This window comes from Podarcis pityusensis, assembly GCF_964106645.2.
Source record: "Podarcis pityusensis genome assembly, chromosome: 14".
Lineage (NCBI taxonomy): Eukaryota > Metazoa > Chordata > Lepidosauria > Squamata > Lacertidae > Podarcis > Podarcis pityusensis.
In genome coordinates this window covers 53,421,203-53,440,021 of record NC_138039.1, presented here as the reverse complement: position 1 = coordinate 53,440,021, position 18,819 = coordinate 53,421,203, and the positions used below count along the sequence as shown (strand labels likewise).

At 48.4% G+C, this 18,819-nt stretch overlaps 1 protein-coding gene across 3 annotated transcripts in view; it reads left to right on the top strand.

Moving 5' to 3' along the window:
• Positions 1-2,671: 2,671 nt before the first annotated feature.
• Positions 2,672-18,819, top strand: part of SNUPN (snurportin 1) — a 43,426-nt gene continuing 27,278 nt past the window's right edge. The window contains exons 1-4 of one of the 3 annotated variants that reach the window (XM_080980813.1): positions 2,672-2,819; positions 4,704-4,866; positions 4,953-5,015; positions 9,594-9,767. In XM_080980813.1, coding sequence (XP_080836939.1) covers positions 2,803-2,819; positions 4,704-4,866; positions 4,953-5,015; positions 9,594-9,767 — 417 coding nt within the window. In that variant the 5' untranslated portion in view covers positions 2,672-2,802. Of the gene's footprint in view, positions 2,820-4,703; positions 4,867-4,952; positions 5,016-9,589; positions 9,768-18,819 lie in introns of all 3 variants that reach the window. The other 2 variants (XM_080980814.1, XM_080980815.1) reach the window with 2 other exon arrangements.

Here is an 18,819-nt window from a genome sequence, read left to right as displayed (position 1 = left end):
TCGTCGGGGGCGCAGCGCTGCTCTCGCTCTCGCGGCCCGGTCGCGCTCCGTGACGCGCGCCAGGAGCCGGGCAGCCTCGGAAGTTTGGGGCGCCGGCTGACCGCCGCGAACACGCGCGCACGCTCCCGCCCAGCCGCGACCCAGAGCCGCCCGGCAGGCAGCGAGGACCGCGGCTGCCCTCTGCAGCCCGCTGCCGGAGCCGCGCCCGCTCTCCCGGGGAAGCTCGGCAGGCTCCTCCAAGTCCACGTCAGGCGGACTTCAAGAAAAACGAAAACACAACCTCTTGTTTGTCTTCTGCTGCTACAACTCCCATCATCCGCAGCCAGCTGAGAGCTGCGAGTTGTATTTCGCAAGCTGTGCTCTACAGACCACCGGGGGCCTGTCAGCTTTGTTCAGGTGATCCACGGCTATCTTTAAGAAAAAGTGGTCCTCCCGCACCCTCACTGACCACTGACGTAGCTGGTATGGAGACTCCAGCTTTGCAGTTTTGCTTTTAAGTTATTCCAGCCAATTAACACAGACTTTGCTTAGCAATTACATGGGATGGGAACATTTAATTGAAAGCAGTCATTTAAATTGGGCTCTCTGTGGTTTTCTATGCACAGGGAATAAGTGAAATATGGAGGGGCACGCATGTCTTTCATTTGCTTGTGCACCTGCAGTCCAAACACTGAATGATTGCATCAGTGAAAGGCAGACCCCTGGAGTGAACGTTGCACCCCAGTTCTCAATGCACACCAGAAAATCCTGCACTTATTTTGAAGTTCCACTGAATACTGTGTTAAGATTGTAGCTGTACAGCCTGATCCTGTTTGTTAGTGGTACTCACTGCCCTGTTGTGCTTACGTCTAGGTAACCATGTTACCTAGAACAATACTTCTATCCTATACGGATTTCAGGCTCACTTGGATAGAAGTATTGTTTATTTAAGTGGAACTTGCTTCCAAGTTCCAAGGAAATGCATTTTAGGGATTCAGGTCAGACTGGCTTGGTGCATGCTAATCCTATATGCAAAGAAAGAACTGATGCGCCAAGGGTGGCTCTTTGTGTAGACAAAATGACACCCCTCCCACATAAGAAGGAGGCATCAGCAAGCTGAGGGGGGGGGGCAGACTCCAAGGTCTACAAAATACAAAACAAAAAACACCCTACCAGAGTAATCCAATGTACGTCTTCTCATAAGGAAGTCCTACTGTGTTCAGTGTGGCTTGCTCCCAAATTAGTGTGCAGGTCAGAGAACAGGTTGCAGTCTAAGGAAAGGGCATGAGGGGATAAAAAAACCAATCCCATGAGGAATGAGCATGCTCAGTGGGCATGGATTGCTTACTGAATAATGGGAGGGCCCCAAAGAAGACTGGTGGGGTGGAATGGAGCACCCTGGAAAGGGGCATAGCTGGCACCCTGAGCAAGAGCACTCTGCGCTGCAACATTGTGCTGCAGGTTTTATCCCACTCTGTAATGCTGATGAAGAGCTGATGCTCTTCCTGCTGCCCCTTTCCCCTTATGGCAGTTGTGGGTATCTGAACAAGTGTGCATGCACACGAAAGCCCATACCAATAACAAACTTAGTTGGTCTCTAAGGTGCTACTGGAAGAAATTTTTTTTGTTTTGTTTTGACTACGGCAGACCAACACAGCTAGGCAATTGTGGGAGGTAGTCTAGGCCATGAGAGAATGACAGGCCCAGGCAAGCTTTCTGACAGAATGGGCATTTAAACCCAAACCTCCCAGGTGAGGGGTTAAATCCAAAGAGGGTCCTACTCAGAGTAGACCCAATGAAATTAATGGGTGTGCAGATTAATTTCAATGAGTCTGCTGTGAGGGGCAATAACTTGATACTCACCTCCATCCATTGCAGTCTGTTGCAGTAAATATGATTATCAGAATTGATTTGCAGCTGGTTGTTCCAACTCTCATTTATAGCTATTTTAGATTGCAATCCCATCAGGAAAGACTGCTGCCCCCAGGGACTTTATCAAGGGCCATATGCATGGATAGTGCAGTATAAATGATGCAATAAAAATAATAAGGTCCACAATGCCAGTCAGGAAGGTCACATGTGGATGCCTGCAAAAGCACATTTCATATTAGCTCTGCTTCTGGGGGAGCAACTGCCAGGCAGTGCCATCCTATGCATGTTCAACCAGAGGTCCGCCTGTGCCCCATGGGGCTTATTCCCAAATGAATGGTGCATGGCCTTGCAGCCAGGATACCATTGCGCCCTATCCATTATGCCACACATCTAGGCTGATAGCCTCCATGAATTAGTCTAATCCTCTATGAAATCCATCCAAGTTGGTGGCCACGGCTGCCTCTTGTGGAAGGGAGTTCCACAGTTTAACTATGTGAAGAAGGACTTCTATTTATCCGTCCTGAATCTTCCCCCATTCAGCCTCAATGGATGTCCACAGGTTCTAGAAAGGGGGGAATTTTTTCTTTAGACGCTTTCTCTGTGCCGTACACAATTTTATAAGCTGGCTGTCTCCTTGGGGCAGGCGCTCTCTTCATTTCCGCCTTTACCAAAGCGCTTTTGGAAATAAGACCTTAAGCAAGCGGCCGAGGGGCGGGGCGGAGAATGCGCACGCGTCCCCCCGAGGCGGGGAGAGGCGGGCCGGGGGAGGGGCTTTTCCTGGCCCCGCCCTTCCGCCTCGCCGAGCGGCGAACTCCGGGCAAGAAGCCGGTTGGCCGAGGCGAGACGGAGGCCGCGGGCGCGTGACGGTCGGCCGCTCGCTCCGCGCCCTGAACTCTGCCGGTTCGAGTCCCGCCGGGAGGCGCGCCTGGTAGACCCCGCCTCCCGCCTTGGATGGTCCAGCGGGGAAGGTGAGCTCCGGCGGGAGACTGGGCGGCTTGGCGGGCGGGGGGCGGCGGAGGCGCAGCCTGGGGGCGGGGATATCGGGCGGCCGAGAAGCATCAGCGCCGCCCCCGCCCAGCCGCGGAGCCCCGGCCGGGCGACGGACCAGGCTTCCTCGGAGGGGTGCGATGCTGTGCGACTGGGAAGCCCCCCAGGGCTTGTCATCACAGTCGGAAGGGGTTAACTTCGGATCTGGGGCTTATTTCCTACATACAGTGGTACCTCGGGTTAAGAACTTAATTCGTTCCAGAGGTCCGTTCTTAACCTGAAACTGTTCTTAACCTGAAGCACCACTTTAGCTAATGGGGCCTCCCGCTGCTGCTGCGCCGCCGGAGCACAATTTCTGTTCTCATCCTGAAGCAAAGTTCTTAACCCGAGGTACTATTCTGGGTTAGCGGAGTCTGTAACCTGAAGCGTATGTAACCTGAAGCGTATGTAACCCAAGGTACCACTGTATAGAGAGAGAGAGTAAAGATGGTGATGCAGTGCCGGGCGCTCCCTACCTACATGTAGGTCTACCCACCCGCCACTGCCCAGGAAACTCCAGGAGCCCCCAAAGAGGCCGGTGTTTCAGTAGGGAGTGTAATTCCTGAGTTTGCCATCACCCCCAACATCATGTGAAGCCAAAGTCCCGCTTTGGTCCCCTGCCTTTATTCAGCTTGGGGCCCAAGTGTGGACAGGCCCCGTTTCCTGTCTTAGGAGCCCTCGCCAAATGGTACCTTGAGAGGTGGGCAAGCCTATGCCAAAAAAACAGGCAAAGTTTCAGCCGCCGTCTGGACTCCATATGGTGCCTTGCGTCCAAATGTTGATAGAGACCACCAAGTCTCATGCAAGTTTGGCAGCGGTATCTCGAGAGGCAGATGAACCTATGCCAAAAAAAGGACGAAGTCATGCCAGGCCATGTTTTGGTCTCCCATCTTGATTCAAAATGGCACCTGGCATCCAAATGTGGGTGGAGAGGCTGCCCCAACTTGGGAATCCTCATGCTGAGTTTGGTGATGACAAGAGAGACAAGCTAGTTAGCAGAGACGCAAAGTCAAGCTAGTTAGCAGATTTCAGTCCGTTAAAGACAAGACTTTTCTGCACCTGATGAAGCAGACAGATTCATCGCCGTATAAACGTTTATGGACTAAAAGGCCATTGGAGCAATGAGAGTGAATCTAATTTTGGTCCAATAGGCTGCTTTCTTCACACATACCTTTGACCTGCATCCAGAGAAACAAGTGGGATCATCAGAGTTCAAGGACATGTTTCAGCCAGGCAAAAACTCTGGGGCCAGTAAGGGGCATGGCCTGGAGAGAGTGACAAGGGCCAGACAGAGTTCTGAAGGGCACATTGGCCCCTAGGTATGAGACATTCCTGGCTCAGAGCAGTCTTCCTCGCAATTTAAGAGCTGTGAGCTTCATCTTTGGCCTTTGGGCTTCCTGGAGGTATCCTGGGTAGCCACTGTAGGAATCATAGAATCGTATACAGTGGTACCTTGGGTTACAAACACCTCGGGTTACAGACTCCGCTAACCCGGAAGTAGTACCTCGGGTTAAGGACATTGCTTCAGGATGAGAAAAGAAATCGCGCGGTGGCAGCGGGAGGCCCCATTAGCTAAAGTGGTACCTCAGGTTAAGAACGGTTTCAGGTTAAGAACGGACCTCCAGAATGAATTAAGTTCTTAACCAGAAGTACCACTCTAGCTGGAAAGGACCCCAAGCATCATCTAGACCACTCCCACAGGATGCAGGACTAGATGGACCTTTGGTTGTGTTTGCATTGGCTTGACCTACTCTGAGCTGAACCAAATTAATTCTGCTGTACCTAAATGTCTTGGTCTGGCTTTCCTTCCCCTGTATCGCCTACAGAAACAATGGAGGAGCTGAGCCAAGCTCTCGCTTTCAGCTTTGCTGTCTCCCAGGACCTCAACAGCACAGCAGCACCACACCCCCGGCTGGCACAGTACAAATCCAAGTACAGCTCCTTGGAGCAGGCAGAGAGGCGACGGCAGCTCCTTGCATTTCAGAAAACGTAAGGGGCATCTCTAAATGGCTATATTTCCATGTTGTTGCGGGTATTATTTATTTATTAAATTTCTATCCTGCCTTTCCTCCAAGGAGCCCACTGTGGCACACATGGTGATTCTTCTTCCCATTTTATTCTCACAACAACCCTGGCAGGTAGGTGAGGCTGAGAGACAGAGACTGGTGAGCTTCATGAATGAGTGGGGCTGGAATCCTGGGCTCTCAGGTCCAATACTAACCAAGCAATGTAAACCAAACCAAACCATCAATATAACATGGGAATGCAAATTCCACATTCAAAACGAAAGAATGCTAATCATAGTCATTCCACATAATTGGGCAACTATAAATGCCAAAGCGGCATAAAAAGGAGCCATGGAAGCAAATTATATATGAAACATTGGATTGTATCCAACTAAGTTCTCCTTGGAGTAGACCCATTGAAATTAATGGACCTAAATGAATAATGTTCATTCGTTTCAATGGATTGGCTCTGAGCTCACACTGACTACATCTCATTGTCTTCTTGTTAATCTGTACAACAACCTTGTAAAGCAGGCAAGTACCGTTACTGCCATATTGAAGACAGGGAGTGGGGAATTTAAGAAGCAGACACATTTGCCACTCAGTTACCTGCCACACTCACCTGTCCTCAGGAAAGATAATAGTTAATATATTTTAAATATATATATAATTGTCTGCAGGCAACATGCCAGGTGCTGTCTCTTAAATTCTTAAATGCTTATCATTTCTGGCCTTTAGCTGTTGTATCTGAAATGGACTCTACCTGTAAGATGATGTAGTTCTCTTCTATCCTCTTCTCATATTTTTGACTAACATTTTAGTTTTTTCTTTCTTAAGTTTAAAGCCTGCAACTAGCCCAAATTCCGTAATCTTCTCTATCACTATTGGCACACTTTCTTGTGGGTTCTCCGTGGTTATAGTCAGGTCATTGGTGAAGGCTTTTACTTTGAAGGTCTTGTTTCCAACAACTATACCCCTTATTATACCCCTTCTTTTCTTTTCTTTTCTTTTCTTTTCTAATGTTCGTATTCAGAATTTCCAACACCAATATAAATAACAATGTGAATAAAGGACATCCCTAGCTTGTACCTCTCTTTATATTACAATTTTCTATTAGATTGTTATTTATAACTAGTTTAGCTCTTTGTTGCAAGTATATTGCGTTTATACCTTTATAAAAAAATTCTCCCACTCCTATCATTTCTAATGTTTTTTTCACAAACCTCCAGGAGACATTGTCAAATGTCTTCTCTGCATCAATAAATAACAGTACCACCTGTTTTTCGATTGTGACTTCCAGATACTCTAGAGCAGGGACGTCCAACTCCCAAGAGACTGCGATCTACTCTGGGGGGGGGGGGACTGGCAGTGATCTACCCATGGGGGGGAGTTCAGAGTTGTTGAACTTTTTTTAGGGGGGCAGGTCAAAGTTGTTGCCCCTTTTTTAAACAGTAAGTGTGCAGAATTAAAATAAATTGCTCACCAACAACACATTCGCTAACACACAAACACAGTGACGCAGGGAAAGGCGGAGGGGCGGAGACATGATTCTAAACAACGCAATAAGGATCCCACGGTTGACCACGATCATCCTGTGGTCAACCAGTTGGATACCCCAGCTCTAGAATATCTATTACATATCTCATATTATTTTTCATATGGCTTCCTGGGAGAAATCCTGCTTGGTCCTCATGAATATAGTCTTTCAGTATACGTTTCAATTTACTTACTATTATATCTGCAAATATTTTATATTCATTTTTAAGGAGAGATATAGGTCGGTAATTCTTAACTGATGTTTCCTTAGGGATTAAGGTTATATAGGCCTCCTCCCATGATTCTGGTAGTTTCCCCGTACAGTGGTACCTCGGGTTACATACACTTCAGGTTACATTCGCTTGGGGCCTCCTGCTGCCGCTGCGAGATTTCTGTTCTCATCCTGAAGCAAAGTTCTTAACCCGAGGTAATATTTCTGGGTTAGCGGAGTCTGTAACCTGAAGCGTCTGTAACCTGAAGCATATGTAACCCGAGGTACCACTGTACTGATTTATTAGACTTAAAAAGGTAAAGGGCCCCCTGACCGTTAGGTCCAGTCACGACGACTTGGGTTACGGTGCTCATTTCACTTCATTGGCCGTGGGAGCTGGCGTACAGCTTCCGGGTCATGTGGCCAGCATGACTAAGCCGCTTCTGGTGAACCAGAGCAGCGCACAGAAACGCCATTTACCTTCCCACTGGAGCGGTACCTATTTATCTACTTGCACTTTGACGTGCTTTCGAACTGCTAGGTTGGCAGGAGCAGGGACCAAGCAATGGGATCTCACCCTGTCGCGGGGATTTGAACTGCCGACCTTCTGATCGGCAAGCCCAAGAGGCTTAGTGGTTTAACCCACAGCACCACCCGCGTCCCAACTTATTAGACAGAGGGTTTTAACAACTGTTTGGCTAGCATGCTTACTTATGCTACGATAAGGCGAGAGTTCACAGAGATTTTACGACTCATGTAATAAAAAGATCTCTATATGCAGTCTGGACAAAAAATAAGGGTATCCTGGAACAAAAGAAACCCTGGTGGTTGTTGCCGATGGGAGCCATGACAGTAAAGAAAATTAACAAGATGGTTGAATGGGTTACGTATAAAGAAATTATCTGTGAAGAAGGCAACCAACTAAGACTCAAAAATTTTGAAGAAATAAGAAGTAAAGTCAACAATTGGTTACAATACCACCAAATACGTGACTTATTTAAACAAGATAAAAAAGGGCTTTAGTAAAGAACCTTCAAGATTCAAAAGTGACTTGATGATGACTTGTGAAGTGATAAGGGAAAATTTAATAAAGATGTTTTACAGATGGTATTTAACACCAACCAAAATATGTAAAATACATAAAACAAAATCAAATCTGTGTTGGAGGTGTAACAAAGCAGAGGGGACATTCATACATATGTGGTGGACATGTGATAAAATCAAAGGCTTCTGGGATATAGTGTACGAAGAGTTAAAGAAAATGTTTAAACAAAACTGTTAAGAAAACAAGCTTTTTTATTGGGGATACTAGACATAGATATTGCCAGAGAAAATAAGAAAATATTCCTTTACGCCATGGGAGTGGCGAGAACACTAATTGCCAAAAATTAGAAAAAAGAAATAATCCCGACAAAAAAATAATGGCAAGGCAGATTATTTTATTATATTAAATTGGCCAGATTGACAGAGGCAATTAGGGGTCAAACCAAACAAAAATTCCAAAAATAATGGGTAAAACAAAGAGAATATTTTTAATAGCAGTGCCCTCAAATTAATACTTGGACTTATTTTGATTGATTTCTGCAAAATAATTTATGGTACTTAAGTTAAAAAGAAAGAAAAAGGAGTAATAATGAACTAAAAAGGAGACGGTTTACCAAAAACGATAAAAGAACCATGTTGAGGATTAAATCAAATGGAAGAAAAGAATTGAAATATGGTGGGTGGGTGGGTGGGTGTGTATGACTATTTGTTTTGTATAAGTTTTCGTGTGGTGTATAAGAGCCAGTGTGGTGCAGTGGTTAAGAGCGGTAGTATCGTAATCTGGGGAACCGGGTTCGCGTCTCCGCTCCTTCACATGCAGCTGCTGGGTGACCTTGGGCCAGTCACACTTCTCGGAAGTCTCTCAGCCCCACTCACCTCACAGAGTGTTTGTTGTGGGGGAGAAAGGGAAAGGAGAATGTGAGCCGCTTTGAGACTCCTTAAAGGGAGTGAAAGGCGGGATATCAAATCCAAACTCTTCTTCTTCGTATGTTATGTTTTATTTGTCCTTTTTTGTTTTGTTTTATGTCTTGTTGTTTGTTTCTCTCTTGATTCTGTATTATTATTTTTATGTTCAGTTTGACAAGTGTGTGTATACGTGTTGTAAATAAACTGAATAAAATTTAAAAGATGATAGCTAGATAGACAGACAGATAGATAGATATAGATGATATATAATGACAACAAAAAACTGTCCAAAATGTATAAAATTTTATTAGAATGGTCAGTGAAGTATGAGGAGGTAAAATCAGCCATGGTAAAGTGGGAAAGAGATCTAGGTCATAATATACAACTCTCAGAATGGCAAAAATTGTGGAGGGAAGATCTTAAATTCACAGCATGGAATAAAATTGGTCGTCAGTGTTAATTAGGATTGCAAAAAAAAATAAAAAAATTCAAGATTTTGAAAGAAAAAAAAAGCTGATCAACTTTTCTGTCTGAATTTTCACTTTTGAAATATGGCAACCCTATGTTAATGAAAAGTTCAGATGAGACAGAAAGTGTCAGCCTGGCAGGCAGACTTATGAAGGCAGGATGCTACCATACAAAAGCTGCACGGTGGATTTAGTATAATGGTTTTAACTATGGAATTGATTGCTTTAGGGCTATTGCATTTCTTCCTTAATTTATTGTTCTATGACATTTTCCTTACTATCTCTGCTTTGGAATGGTGGTTTGTTCTAATACAGTAGTTGCATTGTTTACTGATTTTGTTTTGTTTTGTCTTTTACCCTTGTTTTATTGGATTTTTTTATTTTTGTATATATATTTTAAATAAAATATTACTGTTTTGTTTGTATGTCACCCCGAAAGCTATTGTTACTGGGCAGCAGGAAAAGGATATAAAGAATTTTCTTTCCTATCTAAGTTGGTGGGAAATTTCAAATCTTTCCTTCTTTTTCTTTCTCCTGACAAGTAAGCGATTGGATTATGTCAACCATGCTAGGAGGCTGGCAGAGGATGATTGGACAGGCACGGAGGAGGAGGAGGAGAAGGAGAAGGAGAAGGAGAAGGAGAAGGAGGGGGCAGGTGCAGACAGTGCAGACATGGAGATGGAAGTCGGGACGAAGCTACCAAAACGCTACGCCAACCAGGTGAGGGGGACTGGTAGCAGAGAGGAAAACTGAGCAAGGGGAAAACTGGGCTCCAAATAGAAGCCAGCCCTTGTTGCTTTTGTGTATATGAGGTATCATTCTGATTATTTCCCTCCTGGGACATAATTTTCCCCAGAGCCTTATTTGTTAGCAAAATGTGAATTCAAGTTTTAGGCTCTTTAGAGTGGAGGCAGGAGGCTGTAGACTTGTGGTTCTGAGAGCAGAACCTAATGGTTGATCTACCTGAGGAAGCGGGTCAGAATTAAAAAGATGAGGTACAAATACTTCCCCCAATCTAATCTGACAAACTGGGAACTTAATAAAAAATTATCTCTGTTCAAACAATTATAAATTAATTCCCCCCCCCCCAAAAGGCTGAGTTATATATATTGAGAGAGAGAGGAGCTAAGCCAAAAGTGTCTCTGAAAAGCGCTTTTCTTATCCCTAATTTGCTTCCTGTGTTTCTTATTTATAAATTCCTTGATAATCTTTGGAGAGTGATTTGTCTTGACCTTTCTGGTGTATTTGCAACTGTAGGAGACTTTTTACAATCCCAATCAAACCAATTAGTTTGGTGTTGGAATGAACTAGATTTGTACCTCCCTTGGACAATGCATGGTTTCAGTTCCTCTATTATTTGCTGATACGGTCCTAATTAATATGTTAGGTGCATTCATATAGTCAGCATAGACTTTCACACTATATTTTAAATCCAGGTTGTGAACAATTTTTCCTTTCTTTAGGGAAGGAAATATTTTCATGTCATTTGCCATTGGTTTTTAATGCTATTCTATATTTTGTTGTAAGCTCTCCAGGAAATGTTTATTGATGAATGACTATAAATCCAACACCATTTAATGTGTTTGTGACCAAGCAGAGGTAGAATATACTGGAATATACTGTTAATATACTGTTATATTGCTCCTTGTATATAACTACCGTAGGGTTTTAAATAGGATTTTTGGACAGTTTTCTTTTGGAATTGCTGGAAAGAAATTTGCCAAGTATTGATTGTTAGGGATAAATTGTGCTCTGTTTGCTCTAGGTGCCCTGAAAATCAGACAAAAAATTCTAGTATATTGGGGGTCACATGTGCTAGACTATAACTTTCTCAATCTGGTATTTTGTAGTAATCAAGCTTTTTTTAGCAAATAAGTTTGTCTGACTGATTATAAATCTAAGAAATAATAACCACCATTAAGAGAGTGGGTTGGTTTTTTTTTTGTATAGTTGGTACAGTGTTAATAGATTTTGGGTTATATCGAATCCTAAGAATACTTGGAGGAAATCCATTGAAATTAAGGGACATGACTAACTTGAGTACATTCATGTCAGTGGATCTCCTCTGAGTAGAACTTGGTTGACTACAACCTTATTTGATTTTTCTCCTTTGTGGCTTTGAGTACAAGCAATGGAATTATGGTCATCTGGGAGCATTATAGAAAGAGAAAGTGGAACCGCAGAGGGCCACAGATTCAGGCTATGTACACACCATACATTTAAAACCCTGGGAACTGTAGTTTGCCTCTCACAGAACTCCTAGGACCTTTAGCAAACTACATTTCCCATTGTTCTTTTTGGAGTTAAGGGGGATGTTCTTTAAATGTATGGTGTTTATACAGCTTGAAAGTTGTAACTGAAACTGAGATCCAGTTGAGATTTCTGCATTGCAAGGGTTGGACTAGATGACCCTGAGGACCCTTTCAACTCTACGGTTCTATGCTTAATTAAAGAGTTTACTCATGTACAATGGTCAACCTAGGGAAAGTGGGAAAATAAACATAAAGAATAAACTACTTGAGGGATGACCCTTATGTGATATTAATGTGACTATTTCTCATTTATTGATTTTATTTCATTTATGAGTCTCCTAATAAAAAATAGTCTCCAGATGACTTACAAAAATGCAGGGTTGTTTGCTTTTTTAAAACTAAAATGAAAATCAAACCCTGCATTTTAAATTATCCTAATCATTACTGTGAGTTCTGAAGTAATTTAGCAAGAAAGAACCACAAAAAGGGAATGATATAATACTCAGTGTAATAAATAGGAAAGGAATTTTTAAAAAGTCATATGAAAATGATAGCAAAAGCCCACAAACCACGAGGACAAAGCTAGTCTCCCCCTACGGATGGTTCCATCCTCAAATCCCTCTAGCCTCTAGCCCTGCGACATAAGAGTTCCTGGGATGCTGAAGTTTCATGGCAACTTTGAAGCAACAAAGCATTTTAAATTTGAAGAGTCCTTCATAGTTGCCAGTGCAGGGCTTACTCAGTGAGCCCTTGGGGTGAAGGCGAAAGGGAAGCCTTGGTTGGCTTTACTATGAGGGCTGTTGAGGGCCTTCGACTTACTTTGTTTGCTTAGTTTTCTAGGGACAAATGCAGCCAGGGTTCTTTAAGTTTTATACCCTAATTCCACTGGTTTGGGAAGCACGTTCTGTTTCAATGCTGTCCATAAGCAGGTGCCAGCTTGTTATGGCTTTCTCTGCAAAAGCAGGCCTTTGCTGAGCGATAAGCTTTCTCTTTCTCCCTTCTTGCCAGCCAGCCAAGGAAGAGGCTTAGAGCAGCCTTCCTCAAACTCAGCCCTCCAGATGTTATTGGCCTACAACTCCCATGATCCCTAGGTAGCAGAACCAGTGGTCTGGCATGATGGGAATTGTAGTCTCTGGTGGGCTGAGTTTGAGGAATCCTGGCTTAGAGCTACAGCAGTAGGCAGGAATTGTTATTTTAGGGGGAGAAACTTAATTTTTGTACATTTCTTCAGTGAGGGATCTTAAAAATATGGTTTTGGGTGTGAGTTCACACTTGCAATTATTTTTCTGATTGGAAAACATTTAGCTTAGTAAGTCTACCTTTGATTAAGAAGCATGTCAGAGTTGCTTCCAGATCCTAGCTCACAGAGGATCACGCTAGCCAGCGATCATTAAATAAAAGTCTTTATTGAGTTACAGTTTCCATTCTCAAGCTGCTGCGTGCAACCCTACGTCTAATGGTTAGATCGGCGAAGCCCCATCTGAGTCTCCGCCCCTTGTACACCAACTTAATATCCTAGCCTTGCTCCACCTTTTCCGCCTGACTGTTCTTCTCTGGGTCCCTCTGCCCCCCGGGGTCTCTTCCTTCCGGGATTCCTCTGACGCTGACGCTGACCCCCCTGACTCTTCTCCCTCCTTTCGGCGGGCTTTAGGACCTGGCTCCCTTTCCGGGCTGCCTACTGCGCCACCTTCCTGTGCATTTGAACTTGGCACGCGCGCCCAACCTTCCACCTTCCGTCTGACCGTTTCTTCGCTCCCCGATGGAGGTGTGGCCACTCCTGACTCGTGCCCTCCCCCCTGTTGTGAGCTGCCAGCGCTTGATCCCTGGCGCCCTTCCTCTTCCCTGCTCTCTGGCGGTGACGCTGGTCCTGATTTCCAACTGCTCCCCTCTGAGTCCCCTCTGGCTCTATCTTCCTGGGGTGTCCCCCTAGGCTCCCCCCTTGCCCTGGCCACTGGTGCTCCTTTCTGTGAATCTTCTGATTCACTGGAAAGACTCGGAGATCTCGGGTCGTCGTCATCACTCATCTTTTCTTCTGCCTCCTCTCCCTCGCTCTCTGTTTCCTCCCTTGCCCTTGCCTCTGCTCCTGAACCCCTGACATCCATCCCCCCCTCGAAGCCCCCTCTTCCCCCCTCCCCTCCTTCCGGTGCGGGATCTGGGTGCTGCCGTGTCAGGGGGACGAATGTCGGATACAGTTCGCTTCCCGTGGCGGGCCGCCATCCGAAGTCTTCCGGTTCTTCCTCCCTGCTCTCGTTGACGACGGTCACCTCCGCTTCCATCTCTGTGCCGCCGTGCTCGAAACCCGGGTCGTCCCCGAAAACGTCCATGTCCGTCTCTCCCTCGTTGCCTTCTGGAGACGTTGCTCGTCCTGGACCCTCCAGCCACCTTCTGCGGAACTGCTCCTCTGGTCGATCATCCCACCAATACGAGGGTTCTGAAGCAGATCCCGAGGGTGACCCCTCTGGGGAACGGGCGTCTCGTGTCGGTTCCTCGTCCGAGTCGAACCCCCGGAACGTGCTGGCTGAAAGCGTGGGCGTGAAAAGCCAGTCGTCGAAAAAGTCTGCTGGCATTGGCCTATGTGGGAAGAGGGCATGAAACTCTTCTTTGAGCAGAGGTTCGTCTAAAGCGTAGCCCGGCACCCAGCTGTTGGCACTGGCCGGGGTGCCCTCCTTGGCGAGAAGGTATTCTACCCCCTCTTCCCCCCATCTGGAGTCCAAAATCTCCGTGACTTCGTTGATGCGCTCCTCCTGTGCCACTCCCCCTTGCCCGGTTCTCTCTCGGAGCGGACCCGGTGCCGTTCCTGGTTCCTGAAACCTGTGAGGTGCCTTGTAGGGAGTGAGCACCGATCTGTGGAACACCGGATGCATTCTGGAACCCTCCGGAAGAGCCAGCCTGAAAGCCACCGGGTTGACCTGTTCGTCGACTTGGTAGGGCCCCAGTTGTTTATGCCCTAGTTTCTTCTTCGCCAACGACCTGGCCGGCACTGCGTGGGCTGCTAACCAGACCCAGTCTCCCACATGGATCTCTTCGCCAACCCTTCTGTGTTTGTCCGCTTGTACCTTGTATGCGTGTTTAGCCAGCTCCAGGTGCCGCCGCAGCTGATCGTGGACCTCCTGCAACTCCGACGCGAACGCATCTGCTGTCTGCGGCTCCCCCTCCCCCATTCTTTCCAGTCCCGGGAAGGTTCTAGGGTGCCTCCCGTTGTTGGCGAAGAACGGCGTGACCCCCGTGGACACGTGCTTCGTGTTGTTGTAGGCGAACTCGGCGAGAGGCAGGTAATCCACCCACGTCGCAGGCTGTTGATTCGCATAACATCTCAGGTACTGCTGCATGATGGCATTGACCCGCTCCGCTTGCCCGTTGGTCTGCGGGTGTCTAGCCGACGCCAGGTTGATCTTGACGTTCAGGAAGCCCATCAGCCTCTGCCAGAAGTTCGAGATGAACTGTCGCCCTCGGTCGGACAGAATAGACCGCGGCAGACCGTGAACCTTGAACACGTGGTCTATGAACAGTTTGGCGGTTTGTTCCGCCGTGGCCACCTTCGCACACGGAATGAAATGTGCCATCTTGGAGAACAAATCCACCACCACCAGCACAGCCGTCTTGCCCCTCGAGCTGGGCAGATCCGTGACAAAGTCCAGGGCCACTCTCTCCCATGGCTCGAACGGAGTTTGCAGCGGTTCCAGCAGTCCGGCCGGCGGTCTGTGCACTGGTTTGGACCTCTGGCAGGTGTCGCACCTCGCCACGTAGTCCGCGACTTCCCCTCTCATTCCGGGCCACCAGAAGTCTCTGGCTACTAATTCCACCGTCTTCTCCTTGCCAAAGTGCCCGGCAGTGGGCGCGTCGTGCAGCTGCTGCAGTACCTTGGCGCGAAGTTCGTCTCCCGGCACGTAGATGGCCCCTTTACGGATGAGCAAACCATCTCGCAGCTGGAACTCGTCGGTCGCTGCCGTGCCCCTGTGCACCTCTGCCATCTTTGCTTGCGCGAAGGAGTCATCCTGCAACGCTCGTCGCACCGCATCCAGGTCAACTGTCGCCGCCGCGCACGCCCACACTGTCGGTGCGAAGATGTGCATGGCGGCCGCTGGCTTTGCCTCCTCCAGATACTGTGGCTTACGGGAGAGAGCATCCGCCATGATGTTGGTGTCCCCCGGGACATATTCTATTCGGAAGTCGAAATTCGCAAAGAACTCAGCCCAACGTATCTGCCTCTGGTTCAGGAACTGTGCCGTGCGCCAGTGCTCTAGATTCTTGTGGTCCGTGCAGACCTGCACCGTGTGCTTGGCGCCGATCAGGAAGTGCCTCCACGCTTTGAACGCTGCATGAATGGCCAGCAACTCCCTGTCCCAGATGGTGTAGTTCTGTTCGGACTTGCTGAGCTTCCTTGAGTAAAACGCTCCCGGCCTCCAAACCCCCTGCGGGTCTTTCTGCAGCAGGACTGCTCCCACGGCTCTGTCTGAAGCGTCTGTCTCCACCCTCATCGGCCTGCTGGGGTTGACATGAAGCAGCTGCTCTTCCGACGCGAAGAGACGCTTGAGTGCCTGAAAGGACTGCTCCGCCTGCTCTGTCCAGATGAACTTCTTTTTCTTGGAGCTGAGCGTGTCCGTGATGGCCGCTGTCTGCATCGCAAAGCCTTTGATAAACTTGCGATAGAAGTTCGCGAAGCCGACAAACCGTTGGACCTCCTTCCGGTTGCGTGGGCTTTTCCAATCCAACACTGCTCGGACCTTGGCGCTGTCCATGGCGAGCCCTTTATCAGACAACTTGTAGCCCAGGAAATCCACCTCCGTCACGTCGAATTGGCACTTCTCCAGCTTGGCGTAAAGCCTATGTTGCTGTAGCCTGCTCAGCACTTCCTTGACGTGTCTGTCATGCTCCTGCTGCGATTCCGAAAAGATCAGGATGTCATCCAAGAAACAGACGCACGTCTTGTAGAGGAGCCCCGCCAACACGTGATGCATGAAAGCTTGAAAAACGTGGGAGCCATTTTGCAATCCAAAAGGCATAACTCTATATTCGTAGGTGCCCAGGGGCGTGAACATGGCTGTCTTCCACTCATCTCCCTCCCGCATGCGAATGAGGTTGTATGCCCCTCGCAGGTCCAACTTGGTGAACACTCTGCCCTTCCGTACCTTTGCGAGGAGGTCGTCGATTCGGGGCATGGGGAAGTCCGATGGCTTGGTCACACTGTTCAAGATGCGAAAGTCCACTACAAGTCTTTTTTGGGGCGTGTCCCGCTTCTTAACAAAGAATACCGGACTGCCCCCCACTGCCTTGGACTCTCGGATGAAACCGCGCTCCAAATTATGATCTATGAACTCTTTGAGTTCCTGCAGTTCGTCCTCAGACATGGAATACAGCTTCCCTTTGGGCAGCGCCGCCCCCGGCAGCAGGTCAATTTTGCAGTCATATGGTCTGTGGGGGGGTAGCCTGTCTGCCTCCTTCTCGCAGAAAACCTCCAAAAATTCTGCGTACTTGTGGGGAACCGCTTGCAGCGTGCCTAGCTGCAGCTGTGACTCCTCTTCCTCTCCTTCCTGCCTGGGCACGATGCAGTGTTCAGCGCAAAAGGAAGAGCCGAAGGTCAGCTGCCTCTGGTACCAAGCCAGCGTCGGGCTGTGCTTGTCCAGCCAACTCATGCCCAATACAATGGGCGTGTCCGATAGTTGAGTGACATTGAAGCTGATGATTTCCCTGTGATTCCCAAGTCGCATCACCATTGGTGGCGTCTGCTTCACCACTTGCCCCCCTAGCAGCTCCCTGCCATCCACCGTGACAACCTGCAGGGGCAGCGTGGCAGGCAGCAACTGTATAGCGTGCCGGTCGACAAAGTCCTGCCCTATAAAGTCCGCATTGCTTCCGGAGTCAATGGTGATTGGCACGTCCATGGTGATTCCATTGGGCAGCTGGAGCGACGCGGTGAGCCTCACTACCGGTTTGGGCGGGAGGGGGTCCATGGGCTGTAAAATCTCTGGGGACTGCTTCACTGACACGTCTGGCTGGGCCCCAGTGCCTCTTCCAACCAGACTCCGTCGTTTCCCTGCTGTGGTTGTCCTTGCTGCGTTGCTGCAGTTACCATTGCTGAGGCTGCAGTGTGCTTGTGGAGCCTCTGGGGACACTCTTTCGCCATATGCTGTGGATCATCGCAGATGTAACACTTCCTGTTCCCTCTAGGAGGCTTCGCTTTCACTGCTGCCGGTGCTAGGGCTCTGGCTGCTGACTGAGCCCTTGCACCTCCAACCTCCATAGGTTCCGCTCCTCCTCCTGGCGGAGGCGTGGATTGCGCACGCGCTGCTTCTCTGGGAAGGAAGGAGGAGCCCCTGGCTGGTTCGCGCCCTCCACGCCCTTCGCCACTGCTCCACGGACGTCCTTCCAGCCGCACCCCCACCGCCAGCGCCCTCTGAACGATCTCCTGCGTGGTCCGGGGTCTCTCCCCCCTCGCAATTTCATCTTTAACCGAGCCGTGCAATCCCTCCCAAAACAGGTCTCTTACAGGAGCCGAATCTCTGTCCCATTCCAGAGCACTGACCAAAGCGAAAAAGCGGGCATGGTACTGCCTTACGCTGGCCCTCCCTTGCTTCAGTCCATGTATCTGCTGCCGAGCAAGATCCACGTCAATGCTTGACAAAAAGCACCCATCCATCGCTTTAATAAAGGCATCCGCGTTTTGGAGCGCCGGATCCTTATCTCTCCACAAATTGCGCAGCCATGCTTTAGCATCTCCATGCAAATGGGACATGATGAATCCCACCTTCTCTTGCTCATCTCTAAAGTCTTTGTTCAGCAGTTGCAGTGCACACATTACATCTGCTCTAAAGTTGGGGTACTGTTGCAAATTCCCATCGAAGTGAGAGACCAAACCGCCTGTTCGTCTCCCCAACCCAATCCCCTCCGGTTTGGGTGTCAGTTGCCCTTGCTTCGTAAGCACTTCCAACCTGACCTGGAGATCCCTGTAGGCGGCAGCTGCGTCCTCCTCTCTCTTCCTGGATGCAAGAGCCTCGGCATTCAGTCGTGTCACTGCTTCTCTGAGTTCCACTATCTGCTGTTCGGCCGTCATGTTGTCTGCCGTTCGTGAGCTCGCTAGTAGGCACCCGCTTTCTCTCCTCTCCGCGAGGCTGTAGATGCCCACAATTTAGGAGATGGGGCTTACTGTCAGAGTTGCTTCCAGATCCTAGCTCACAGAGGATCACGCTAGCCAGCGATCATTAAATAAAAGTCTTTATTGAGTTACAGTTTCCATTCTCAAGCTGCTGCGTGCAACCCTACGTCTAATGGTTAGATCGGCGAAGCCCCATCTGAGTCTCCGCCCCTTGTACACCAACTTAATATCCTAGCCTTGCTCCACCTTTTCCGCCTGACTGTTCTTCTCTGGGTCCCTCTGCCCCCCGGGGTCTCTTCCTTCCGGGATTCCTCTGACGCTGACGCTGACCCCCCTGACTCTTCTCCCTCCTTTCGGCGGGCTTTAGGACCTGGCTCCCTTTCCGGGCTGCCTACTGCGCCACCTTCCTGTGCATTTGAACTTGGCA